Source organism: Chiloscyllium punctatum, chromosome 2 (assembly GCF_047496795.1).
Source record: "Chiloscyllium punctatum isolate Juve2018m chromosome 2, sChiPun1.3, whole genome shotgun sequence".
In the NCBI taxonomy this organism is placed as follows: Eukaryota; Metazoa; Chordata; class Chondrichthyes; order Orectolobiformes; family Hemiscylliidae; genus Chiloscyllium; species Chiloscyllium punctatum.
In genome coordinates, this window is record NC_092740.1 from 146,198,001 (window position 1) to 146,212,090 (window position 14,090).

Below are 14,090 nucleotides of genomic sequence, written 5' to 3' on the forward strand. Positions count from 1 at the left end.
GATCACAGATGGTAATATTCCCAATTGTACAGGATGCCACCAAATCCAGGAGTGTTGCAGGCATTAGAAAGAAATCAATTTTGGTGTGGCACCAGTGTGGGTTGGAGAAGAATGTAAAATTCCTGCGTGTGGGGTGGAGACACCTCCAAACATCCACCAGCCCTAGTTCTACACACAAATCATCTAATTGGTTAGATTGTAAAGAGGGTATTGGGGGTATTTGGGCATTCTGTCTACCGTGAGGTCCATAAGACAGTTAAAATCCCCTCCCATGATAATGTGTTGGGATGTAAGATTAATGAGTTTGCAAAATACATCTACCAGGAATTTAAGAGGGTGGGGGCCAGAGGACAGTAAACATTTAAAATACTGTATTCTTCTCCATAGAGAATTAAGAATTATGAACCTCCTGTACATGTCTTTAATACAATCCAGGAACTTAAATGGGAGATCCTTCCTCACAAGTATGGCCACTCCCCTATTCTTAGTGTTGAAAGATGAGAAATAAACCCGATCAAACCCACTCTGTTGTAATTTCAAATGCTCCTTATCATCAGGTGCATCTGCTGCATAGGGCAATATCTATTCTCTCCCTTTTAAGATTTGGAAGTACCTTTTTCCTCTTAACTGGCGAGTGGCTCCCCTTGATGTTCCAGGTACACATTTAAGCATGTCATTAGCCATAACTCTCTGTAGTAAAATTTGGACTCCAGAGAGGAAGAGCTTGAATCATAAATTGCTGAGCCTCAATGAAAGTAAATCCATAGAACATAAAAATTACAAAGACTAAAACAACTACAATTACCAAACCTTCAAAACGTACAAAAGCTACATACAACAAGAACCAAAAAACAAAACAAAACACAAAGCGCCAATGGCGCTGAAAAGGGGAGCTGACTGCCTGTCTAAAGGGGGTACCTAAACATCCCAAAAACTTGTCTCTGCCCTGTTGCCCATATGGCAAACAGAGCAGTTGAATACAAAAACTGGGCATGACCTACCCTTAGATAGGCATCTAGCCATCGTAAACACCTTTCTAACTCCTGCTAGCTAGAGCCGCACCACAGACACAAGCAAAAAGTAAAAAGATAGTAGAGTTAACATCTCCAAGTATAACTTAATGTTGGTTAGTTCCAGGGAATAGAAAAAAACAAAACTTTCTTTGAAAAAACCATTATTGTCTGTATCCATTAAATCGTTCAGTCTAATTTAATGTGTCCACAAAATGTTTTGCACTCTGTGGAGAGTCAAAGGAATGTGTGGATCCATTGAAAGTAAACCGAAGCACGTTAAAGCACATTGGATCCTGAGCTCCCTTAATCTTCTCTTAATATCATCATAAGATTTTCTTTCTCGCTGCTGAGAAGTCCTGAAGAAGCATGATCCTGGAGCCCTCGTGCATCAAAGCCTTTGGATCTTTTCCCTAAATATTTGAGGCTTCCATTACTCTTTGTCCCTGTAGCTGTGAAACGCACGCAGACAGGGCGAGGGCGCTGGCCTGGACCTGACTTTCGCGCCATAACCCAGTGAGCTCTTTCAATTTCAATTCTCACCCGTCCCGTTTTGACTTAATGTGAGGAATCGCGGCAGCCAGTCACTGGCTGATCGCCTTCCATCCCTTCCGGTAGGCCGATGATACAAACATTTTTCCTCCTGCCCCTATTCTCGATCATCAACTTGGTCTGACTTGCTTTTCGAGGGCTTGGTTCCGATCTTTAGATGAATCAATGGTGGTCTCTGATGTTGTGGTTCAGCATGTGACATCATCCGCTCTCCTTTCGAGGTCTTCAAGCTGCTGACTATGTTTTTGAATTATAGCAGAGAGCGGGTCCAACTTACTGTTCAACTTTACTTTGATTTCGCACTCAAGCTTTTCATGCATCTTTGTGAGCTCCGCGTTAAGAGCCTAGTGAGTAATCAGGTCCATTGGATTGGTAGGGAACAACCTCGATGCCTCCAGTGAGTACCCCACATGTTGGCACTTACTTGACTTTTTTCCACTTTTTGGCATTTCCATTCGACAAAAATGCAATTGATGAAGATTCAATGGCTATTTCAGCATTTAGATATAGTGAAATGGTTTGAGTGGGGTGGGTTAAATCACTGCTTTGCTTGTGCTGTGGTGCAGGAGTCCAGCAAAACAGTCTGTTCCGATCTCCGCCATCTTGGATCCCCCTGGAGGTCTCAGTTAAAAGAACTGGGTGGAAAGAAGTGGAGGTTCTCCATACAATGGGTAATTAAGATTCATTAAGAGGGTGATTGATTCTGATTTGATAGGAACCTTTAAGTAGCAATTGATTTTTGGTTGAAGGGAATTGGATTGTTCTTTTGAAGAGCTGGAAGCGCCATGACAGGCCAAATGGCCTCTTTCCATTCTCTAAGATTCTGTAGTCACCTGATTAAGAAAGAAGTCTCATTTTTTCTTTGGAATTTAACAGCACTTTCTTCTTTTAGAGCAATTTTAGTGATGCAACACATTCCTACACTTCCTGTACTGATTGGAACAAGGGTCAAGTGGATCTCATTGAGTATGAGATCTTTGAATGGGATTGTTCTCTTGGGTCAATCAGGGAGCCCTGGCTGATACACATAAAGAGGAGAGTTAGAGAGTGTCCTCACTCTAGGGACTGGCTGTGAGCTAGCTGGTTACAAAGCATGTTCTGTGCACATGTAAATAAAAGGTGATTTAGTATTGGGATACCGGCCTCTATGCCGTTATTTCACTTGCTATCCTGACAGTATGGCATGTTGCTATGGTGCATTCCTTTTATATAAACAAGGCCTGTCTGCAAGCATAGGGACTTAGCTCTTGGACTGGGAGAAAAACAGCAAGTGACCCTTGTCTTTCAATACTTTGAAAAGTTCATATCTAGTTATAGAAATGTGATGTTGATACTCTTGTGAGTTAACATGAACAGACTGTATATACAAAGCATGGTAAGAGAGGATGTGTTGCTGAAATTTTACAGATTTGAGCCCCAATTCCATATAATCTGATGTAATTACATCCCAGCTCCTTCTGCATATACTTAGTTGTTATTCTCATAGCAAAGTTATAATTAACCCCTTAAACTACACTGGAGTACCTTTATAGTGTTTTGCCTCTCAGATGCCGTTTGTCCGAGGAGAAAATATTGTCACTGGTTGAAATAACTGCTGTCTATAAAGTTGCTAGTGCTGATTTACTGGCATTTAATCAGTCAAGTCAATTAAAATAAAATCAGTAGAAAGCAAAAGTAACCAGTCACTTAAACTGTTTCCCAATCAACAATCAACAACTTTATAAATTACTAAATTACCCATAACCTTTTTGCAGAGATCATGCAACAATTTTCTAGAGTTTGATCTATGGCTGTCACCTGTCATGGATCCGGGTTTGCACTGGTTCCAGTCCTGTGATTTGGCCTGTTTTCCTTGGGCTTTGATCAGTTTTTGAGGGCTACCAGCCAATTTCTATCCATGATATAAACACACATAGTTACTTGGTTGAACTTTCATTTGGTATATAGAGTCATAGAGACGTACAGCATGCAAACAGACCCTTCGGACCAACTCATCCATGCCGATCAGATATCCCAACCCAATCTAGTTCCATCTGCCAGCACCTGGCCTCTCTAAACCCTTCCTATTCATATATCCACCTAGATGCCTTTTAAACATTGCAATTGTACCAGCCTCCACTGCTTCCTCTGGCAGCTCATTCCATACACATACCACTCTTTGTGTGAAAAAGTTGCCCTGCAGGTCTCTTTTATATCTTTCCCCTCTCACCCTAAACCTATGCCCTCTAGTTCTGGACTCCCCCACCACAGGGAAAATACTTTGTCTATTTATCCTATCCATGCCCCTCATAATTTTATAAACCCTCAACCTCCAATGCTCCTGGGAAAACAGCCCTAGCCTATTCAACCTCTCCCTATAGCACAAATGCTCCAACCCTGGCAACATCCTTGTAAATCTTTTCTGAACCCCTTTCAAGTTGCACAACATCTTTCCGATAGGAAGGAGACAAGAATTGCATGCAATATTCCAACAGTGGCCTAACCAATGTCCTGTACAGCTGCAACATGATCTCCTAACTCTGACCAATAAAGGAAAGCATGCCAAATGCCTTCTTCACTACCCTATCTACTTATGACTCTAATTTCAAGGAGCTATGAACCTGCACTCCAAAGTCTCTTTGTTCAGCAACATTCCTTAGGACCTTACCATTAAGTGTACAAGTCCTGCTAAGATTTGCTTTCCCAAACTGCAGCACCTCACCCTTATCTGAATGAAGCTCCATCTGCCACTTCTCAGCCCATCGGCCCATCTGATCAAGATCACATTGTAATCTGAGATCACCTTCTGTCAATGGTCAGCTAAGTCAGCAATGACCTACGTCATTAGCAGTTGTATTTGTTTTAAAATTTGATTGAGTTAATGTGTTTCAATGTGGCTCAGCTAGTAACACATTTGAGAGTCCGAAGATTGGAGGTACAAGACTTACTTCAGCTTTTGGGCATCAAGGCTAACAGTCCAGTACTGCACTGTATATTGTGTTTTCTTTTGGCTGAGATGCTAAGCTTGAGGCCATGATTTCACACTCAGTTGGATGCAGAAGATCACTGGACATTATTTTGAAGCAAAGCAAGAGAATGATCCCTGACATCTTTGACAATATTTATTCCTAATTAACATTGCGAAAATGTGTGAGCTGGTCATTATCAGCTTGTTATTTGTGTGGATTTGATCTCCAATTGGCTGCCACATTTCCTACAGTGATTGTAACAAGTTCAGCCAGGTGGACCGCTGAGATTGAGTTCCTCGTCCAATCAGGAAGCCCTGGCTGAAAGATATAAACAGGAGTATCAGAGGTTCTGTTCACTCTGAGAGCTGGCTCCAAGGGAGCTGAATTAGTGTCAAGGCCTCTCCACGTGTAAATAAAGGGTGACTTGGTGACGTTAAATGTCTTCCTGCACTACAAAAATGATAGCTTCAAATGTACTTTGTTGGCTGTGAAGCACTTTGGGATGCCCAGAAGGCATGAAAGGTGTTACAAATTTTTCATTTTGCTTGACATTCACAGCGATGAGATAATGTGCTGTACTGTAACACCAATGCACTTATTAAAATCATATACATGCCTGGATTTCATGTGCCCTCCCCTCACACCTCCCCTAGTGTGGTATCAATACTTATAGAACAGGAAAACTTTAGGTTCATTCCCTGTACTGTGCTTCGTTGACATCAGCTAACATCTACAACTATTTATTTTTTCCCATGATTTGCAATTTTACCCTCCTGTTTCACACATTCCTAGTTTACTATGGTCCAATTATAGTCCAGGAGTGCTCGTCCAGGATTCTCTAAAAGTTAATTTGCAGTTTGAGTCCATGGTTAAGAAAGCAAATGTAATATTGTCATTTATCTCAAGAGGGTTGGAATGTAAAAACAGAAATGTGCTACTGAAACTTTATAAAGCTCTTGGTTAGGCCCCATTTAGAAAACAGTGTCCAGTTTTGGGCCCCACACCTCAGGAAGGACATACTGGCACTGGAGCATGTCCACTGGGGGTTCACACGGATGATCCCTGGAATGGTAGACCTAACATACGATGAACAGCTTAGGATCTGTATTCATTAGAGTTTAGAAGGTTGAGGGGAGATCTAATAGAAACTTACAAGATAATTCATGGCTTTGAAAGGGTGGACACTGGGAATTTGTTTGTGTCAGCCAGGGATACTGGGACCCGTAAGTACAGCCTTAGAATTAGAGGGGGTCAATTTAAAATGGAAATAAGGAGACATTTCTTCAGCCAGAGAGTGGTGAGCCTGTGGAATTCATTGCCACAGAGTGCAGTGGAGGCCAGGACGTTAAATGTCTTCAAGGCAGAGGTTGATAAATCCTTAATCTCGCAAGGAATTAAGGGATACGGGGAGAGTGTGTGTAAGTGGCATTGAAATGCCTGTCAGCCATGATTGAATGGCGAAGTGGCCTCGATAGGCCAAATGGCCTTACTTCCACTCCTGTGTCTTATGGCCTTATGTCTTATGGTCTTAATATTGATGATTCTTTTGAACAGTCTAATATTCCGAGTAGAGTTATTGGGATTGTATTGAGGAAACAAATACTTGCCTGATAAGTTGTTTTTGTCTTTCCAGAGTGCAGACTATTCCACCATGGCATCATTGGCTGGGGGACTGGAAGATATGAAGTCGAGTCTAACAAATTCAGCTGACATTGGCACCAGTGTCCCAGGACCGCAGTCTTACCCCATTATAACAGGTAAGAGGGTTTGCTCTTGGTATGAACCTTGTCTTTGTCTCTAGGTGACTGCACAGCAATGGACTATCCAGACAGATACTGCCCTGTGGCCACTGCAAACATTTGGAAACATTCCTTCAATTTGCAATAGGTATTTCAGAAAAAGAATTACAGCCTTATTTTCCTCTTTCTACTGCCCACCCCCACACACCTTGAATGTGCTCTCCAACAGTGTGCGCTGAGCTGTGTACAGGTATAGACAGATCGCACCTACAGTTGTCTGCTGCAATGTACAATGTACAATTTCTTCATTTCAACATTAAAATACAATAGCTCCATCGTGAAAATTCTCACAGGTGGGCATTTTGTGATTGATTATTTATCTTGGTCACTCTGCTGTTCTTTCATGGCAAGGAGGATGAGAAATAGGAAATTCTGCCTTCCGGGAGTGATCTCAAACTAGGGAGTACCAAAATAAGGAGTTTTCCATAAATAGGAGAATTTTCTTCTCTCAGAGGATGATTGGTATTGAAAATTCCAGTTCGTAGGCCTCAGTGGAAGTTGGGTTATCGAATGGATTCAGCATTGAAGGGGTTAGAGGCAATGAGGAATTTGCAGGGGCTAGGGGCTGTGATTGATGACAGTTACAGGAAGGGAATAAACAGAAGATACAGTCAATTAGATGGGTTACTGCCAGGGAAAGTAGGGGAGGGAGGCAGGTTGTGCAGGACTATCCCCATCTCAAACAAGTATGCTGTTTGAAGGGATGATGGACTCTCAGGAGAATGTAGCACTGACAGCCAGGTTTCTGGTAATGAGAATGGCTCTAATATAACGAGGGACGTGTCAGGTTCCAAGTGATCGATTGTATTAAGGGACTCTCTAGTCAGAGGCACAGATGGACGATTCTGTGGCCAACAGTGAGACATCAGAGTAGTATGTTACCTCCCTGGTGCCAGGATCAAGGATATTTCGGAAAGGGTGCAGAATCTTCTCAAAGGCGAGCGGGACCAGCCGGAGTTCATTATACACATTGGAATTTATGACAGAGGAAGAGAAAAGGATGAGATTCTGACAAGAGAATATAGGAAATTCGGGAAGAATTTATAAACGAGGTCCTCGAGGGTAATAATATTTGAATTATTCCTGGAGATACATTCTGGTGAGGGTAGGAATAGAAGGATAGAGCAGATGAATGCTTGGCTGAGGACCTGGTGCAGGGGAGAAGGATTCACATTTTTGGATCATTGCGGGGATGTCTTCTGGTGTAGAAGTGACCTGAGTAAGAAGGATGGATTGCACCTAAATTGGAAGGAGACTAATATACTGGTGGGGAGTTTTGCTACAGCTGCTCGAGATGATTTAAACTCGCAAGTTGGTGGGGGGGCCCAGGGAGATAGTGAGGAAAGACATCAGTTTGAGACTGGGAGAAAGTGAGGACTGCAGATGTTGGAGAGTCAGAGTTGAAAAGTGTGACATTGGAAAAAGCACAGCAGGTCAGGCAGCAGCTGAGCAACAGGAGAGTTGATGTTTCTGGCATAAGCTCTTCATCAGAGACTGGTACAGTTGGGAAAAGGAGCAAGTCAAACAGTCAGGGCAGGCAGGAGCAAAGCAGAGAGCAAGGTAAGACTGATAAATTAAACTGCATTTATCTTAATGCAAGAGGCCTAACAGGTAAGGCAGGTAAACTCAGGACATGGTTGGGAACATGGGATTGGGATATCGTAGCAATTACAGAGATGTGGCTCAGGGATGGATAGGACTGACAGCTTAATGTTCCAGGGTAAACATGCTATTGGAAGGATAGAACAGAAGTGGGGGTGGGGGGAGGGGAGTGGGGGGTGGGGCTGGGGGCATGAGAGGAGGTGGGAGTGGGGAGTGACAGTTGGCTGTACTTGGGGAGGATATTCCTGAGAATGCATGCAGGGAAGTTATTTGGGTGGAACTGAGAAATAAGAAAGGGATGATCACTGTATTGGGATTTTACTATAGACCTCCCCAATAATTAGTAGGAAATTGAGAAATAAATTTGTCAGGAGATCTCAGTTATCTGTAGAATAATAGGGTGGTTATGGTAGAGGATTTTAACTTTTTAAACATTAGACTGGGACTGCTATAGTGCTAAGGGTTTGGATGGAGAGGAGTTTCTTAAGTGTGTACAAGAAAACTTTCTGATTTAGTATGTGGATGTACCTACTAGAGAAGGTGCAAAACTTGACCTACTCTTGGGAAATAAGGCAGGGCAGGCGACTGAGGTGTCAGTAGGGGAGCATTTTGGGGCCAGCGACCATAATTCTATTAGTTTTAAAATAGTGATGCAAGAGGATAGACTGGATCTAAAAGTTGAAGTTCTAAATTGAAGGAAGGCCAATTTTGTTGGCATTAGGCAAGAACTTTCAAAAGGTGATGGGGCAGATGTTCACAGGTAAAGGGACAGCTGGAAAATTGGAAACCTTCAAAAAATGAGATAATGAGAGTCTAGAGACAGCATGTTCCTTTTAGGGTGAAGGGCAAGACTGGTAAGTGTAGGGAATGCTGGATGATGAGAGAAATTGAGATTTTGGTCAAGAAAAAGAAGGAAGCAAATGTCAAGTGTTGACATCAGATATCGAGTGAATCCCTAGAAGAATACAAATGCAGCAGAAGTATACTTAAGAGGGAAATCAGGAGGGCAAAAAGGGGACATGAGATAGCTCTGGCAAATAGGATTAAGGAGAATCCAGAGGGATTCTACAAATACATTAAGGACAAAAGGGTAACTAGGGAGAGAATAGGGTTCCTTAAAGATCAGCAAGGCCACCATATGTGTGGAACCACAGGAGGTGGAGGAGATACTAAACATGTATTTTGCATCAGTGTTTACTGTGGAATAGGGTATGGAAGATATAGAACATGGGGAAATAAATAGCAGCATCTCGAAAAATGTCCATATTATAGAAGAGGAGTTGTTGGACATCTTAAAATGTATAAAGGTGGGTAAATCCCCAGGACCTGATCAGATGTACCCTATAACTCTGTGGGAAGCTAGGGAAGTGATTTCTGAGCCTCTTGCTGAGATATTTGTATCATCGGTAGTCACAGGTGAGGTGCCGGAAGACTGGAGGTTGGCTAATATGGTGCCACTGTTTAAGAAGGGCGGTAAGGAAAAGCCAGGGAACTGTAGACCAGTGAGCCTGACCTCAGTGGTGGGAAGGTTGTTGAAGAGAATCCAGAGGGACAGGATTTACATATATTTGGAAAGGCAAGGACTGATTAGGGATAGTCAACATGGCTTTGTGCATGAGAAATCATGTCTCACTAATTGAATTAAGTTTTTTGAAGAAGTAACAAAGAGGATTGATGAGGGCAGAGTAGTAGATGTGATCTATATGGACTTCAGTAAGGCGTTCGACAAGGTTCCCCATGGGAGACTGATTAGCAAGATTAGATCTCATGGAATACAGGGAGAAGTAGCCATTTGAGTACGGAACTGTCTCAAAGGCAAAAGACAGAGGGTGGTGGTGGAGGGTTGCTTTTCAGACTGGAGGCCTGTGACCAGCAGAGTGCCACAAGGATTGGTGCTGGGTCCACTGCTTTTTGTGATTTATATCAATGATTTGGATGTAAACATAGGGGTATAATTAGTAAGTTTGCAGATGACACCAAAATTGGAGGTGTAGTGGACAGCGAAGAAGATTCCCTCAGATTACAACAGGATCTTGGTCAGATGAGCCAATGGGCTGAGGAGTGGCAGATGGAGTTAATTTAGATAAATATGAGGTGCTGCATTATGGAAGGCAATCAGGTTAGGACTTATACTCTTAATGGTAAGGTCCTGGGGAGTGTTGCTGAACAAAGAGACCTTGGAGTGTAGATTCATAACTCCTTGAAAGTGGAATTGTAGGTAGATAGGAGAGTGAAGAAGGCGTTTGGTATGCTTGCCTTTATTGATCATTGCATTGAGTACAGGAGTTGGGACATCATGTTGCGACTGTACAGGACATTGGTTAGGCCACATTTAGAATACTGCATGCAATTCTGGTCTCCCTGCTATGGGAAGGATGTTTTGAAACTTGAAAGGGTTCAGAAAAGATTTGCAAGGATATTGCCAGGGTTGGAGGATTTGAGCTATAGGGAGACGCTGAGGAGGCTGGGGCTATTTTCCTTGGAGTGTTGGAGGCTGAGAAGTGAACTTATAGAGGTTTATAAAATAATGATGGGCGTGGATAGGGTAAATTGACAAGGTCTTGTCTCTGGGGTGGAGGAACCCAAAACGAGAGTGCATATGTTTAAGGAGAGAGGGGAAAGATTTTTAAGGGACCAAAGGGACAAATTTTTTCACGCAGAGGGTGGTACATGAATGGAATGAGCTGCCAGAGGAAGTGGTGGAGGCTGGTACAATTACAACATTTAAAAGTCATCTAGATGGGTATATGAGTAGGAAGGGTTAACAGAAATATGGGCCAAATACTGGCAAATGGGACTAGATTAATTTAGGATATTTGTTTAGCTTGGACAATTTGGATCGAAGGGTCTATTTCCATGCTGTACGTCTCTGACTCTATGACTTTTCCTAGAATCTCCACCTGAAATTGCAGATCAATCTAACAGAAAAATTATTGGGACAGAAATTGTGTCCTTCTTACATTTTCTTTGAACAGTTTAGTTTATTTGGTTGTAAAAGTTTGGAAAATGGGAAATAGGATATTTGACTGAGCTGGGCAATTGGAAATGGGAGGTCATGTGATGGAACTTCCAAGGTTATACACAACTAGAGTTAGAAACCATAACTCACTCTCTCTCTCTCTCTCTTTCTCTCACTCTCTCAGACACACACACACACACACACACACACACACGCACACACACACGCACACACACACACACACACACACACACGCACACACACGCACACACACGCACACACACGCACACGCACACACGCGCACACACGCGCACACACGCACACACACGCACACGCACACACACGCACACACACGCACACACACGCACACACACGCACACACGCACACACACGCACACACACGCACACACGCACACACACACACACACACACACACACACACACACATTTATACAAACAGATGCACAGGGCACATTTATGCAAAGGCACACAGAGAAGATAGTACGGTCTCTATTGTCACATGTACTCGAATGAATGCAGTGAAAAGTTTGTAATTTTACCTCTTGGCACCAACTTAGGTACTGGGTACCTAGGTAAAGACACTTTATGTATTGTTATAGAATTGGAAAGTTTTAAAAAAGATTAGCATGGAAATAAAGAGTTCAAAAGTCCAGAATGAAATAGGAAGTGTCTTTAAAGTGCTCAGGTTAAATCCTTTTTCACTGAGTCTGTGCCCACCAGGCTTCAGAACATTAGGTCCTGTTGACTCCATACACTGGCCTCAGTTCACGATTCGCTCTGCTCCCTGCTCTGGGACTCAATCCGTGACTCCCTCTGCTCTCTGCCCGAGCACTCGACCTGTGACACCCCCTGCTCCGGAACTAGACCTGTGACTCCCTCTGTTCCCTGCTCCCTGCTCCAGGCCCTAATCTGCAACTCCGCCTGTTCCCTGCTCCAGGACTCTACTTGAGACTCCCTCTTCTCCCTGCTCCAGGACGTGATCCGTGATTCACCCTGCTCCCTGCTCCGGGACTCGACCTGTGACTCCCTCTGCTCCTGTTCCACGCTCCAGGACCTGACCCGTGGCTTGCTCTGCTGCTGCTCTGACCATGACTTGCTCTGCTCCCACTGCGGGACTCTGTCCATATGCTCTGCTCTCACCCAAGCACAGGCCATGACTTGTCTCCCTCCATCTCGCCTCCATTCTCCAGGTAGATTAGGGCAGCTTAAGAAGTTTGGGGGTGGTGTGGGAGGAAAAACTGCTACAAAGAGAAGAGAAACAGAAAGGAAAAGGAACTGGTGAGTAGAGGAGCTCTGACTGAAGGGTCTTACTCTGCCCCCATCTTGATCAATTTGTAATAGACGCATGTACAGACATTGCTGACGCACACAGACATGTGATCATCCAGAAAAAAATAAATCATACGAAGTTAGACAATCATACGAACAGGTAAAAACAAGGACTGCAGATGCTGGAAACCAGAGTCTAGATTAGAGTGGTGCTGGAAAAGCACAGCAGGTCAGGCAGCATCCAAGGACTAGGAAAATCAACGTTTCGGGCAAAAGCCCTTCATCAGGAATAGAGGCAGGGTGCCTGCAGAGTGGAGAGATAAATGAGAGGAGGGTAGGGGTGGGGAGAAAGTAGCATCGAGTACAATGGGTGAATGGGGGTGGGGATGAAGGTGATAGGTCAGAGAAGAGGGTGGAGTGGATAGGTGGAAAGGAAGATAGGCAAGTAGGACAGGTCATGAGGGCGGTGCTGAGCTGGAAGGTTGGAGCTGGGGTGAGGTGGGGAAGGAGAAATGAGGAAACTGGTGAAATCCACATTGATGCTGTGGGGATGAAGTGTTCCGAGGCTGAAAATGAGGCGTTCTTCCTCCAGGTGTCAGGTGGTGAGGGAATGGTGATGGAGGAATCCCAGGACCCGCATGTCCTCGGCAGAGTGGGAGGGGGAGTTGAAATGTTGAGCCACAGGGCAGTGGGGTTCATTGGTGCGGGTGTCCCCCCGAGATGTTCCCTAAAGCGCTTCTTCCATCTTCCATCGATTTTCCTGCTCCTTGGATGCTGCCTGACCTGCTGTGCTTTTCCAGCACCACTCTAATCATACAAACATACATATACACCCCTCTGACTTCACACAGATAAACACAGCCATGCACACACGGGCAAGTACACTGGGACATGGGAATTTGTTTACATTTATACTGTTTGTTCACAGTCTGTTTGTTCTCATACATATGGGTAGAGAGACACACGCCAGGTCTAGATTTCTATGGAGGGAACAGGAAGGTCAAGACAAACTCACAGTTGCAAAAAGGGTAGGTAGTCTAGAATCCACTCCTTTGTTTACTGGAATGTCAACTCAATTGCAGTGACAAATCCCAGACCCTCAAATGCTCCACATGTTCCCATGCCTCCAAGGCCTCACACATCTGTCCCAGACTCTACAGACCTTAATGGGTCCTCCATGCCCCCAATGACCACTCTATATCTTCCATCTAGCCTCCATAGCCACTTGTCTGGTATCACGAGCCATGTCTGAAGTAGACATTACTAGATTGTTTGAAGTTTTTTTTTAAGAGTCTCACTAAACACTCCTTATGCTGAAAAAGAACCCAAAAAAAAGCCATCTCAAAAAGGTTTAATGCCCCTCAAGTGATCACTCTGTTGCAAAAACGAGCAAACATCTATTCAATAACTAAACCAAATCAAGGTAAGTCTTGATCCTTTCATAATTTCTTAAAACTATGAATTAAATTGTCTGCATCACTCTTTGATTCATTAAGTGCTGGTGAAGCTTTTGATCTTAAAATCATAGAAACCCTACAGTGCTGAAAGAGGGTATTCACCCATCGAGTCTGCACTAACCTTCAGAACAGAATCCCACCCTGTCGTCATAACTGTACACTTACCTAGCCTACCTATCCCTGGACATTATGCAAAAATTTAGCATGGCCAATCCACTTAACCTGCCCATCTTTGGACTTTGAGAGGAAACTGGAGCACTTGGAGGAAACATACAAACTCCAAACAGACAGTCACTGGAGGGTGGAATCAAACCCAGGTCCCTGGTGCTGTGAGGCAGCACTGCTAACCTCTGAGCCACTATGCTGCCCCATTTAGCCTGACATTCATAACTTTTGTGGTAATGAAAACAAGCCCTTCAAATTGAAACAATATACTGCAAAAACAAATGGTTATGTTTTAATTTTCTGATAAA

At 43.6% G+C, this 14,090-nt stretch overlaps 1 protein-coding gene across 5 annotated transcripts in view; it reads left to right on the forward strand.

Moving 5' to 3' along the window:
- Positions 1-14,090, forward strand: part of pax5 (paired box 5) — a 217,224-nt gene that overhangs the window by 112,242 nt on the left and 90,892 nt on the right. For 4 of the 5 annotated variants that reach the window (XM_072589664.1, XM_072589644.1, XM_072589635.1 and 1 more), the window contains one exon: positions 6,144-6,267. In XM_072589664.1, coding sequence (XP_072445765.1) covers positions 6,144-6,267 — 124 coding nt within the window. Of the gene's footprint in view, positions 1-6,143; positions 6,268-14,090 lie in introns of those variants that run through there. The other variant, XM_072589672.1, reaches the window with a different exon arrangement.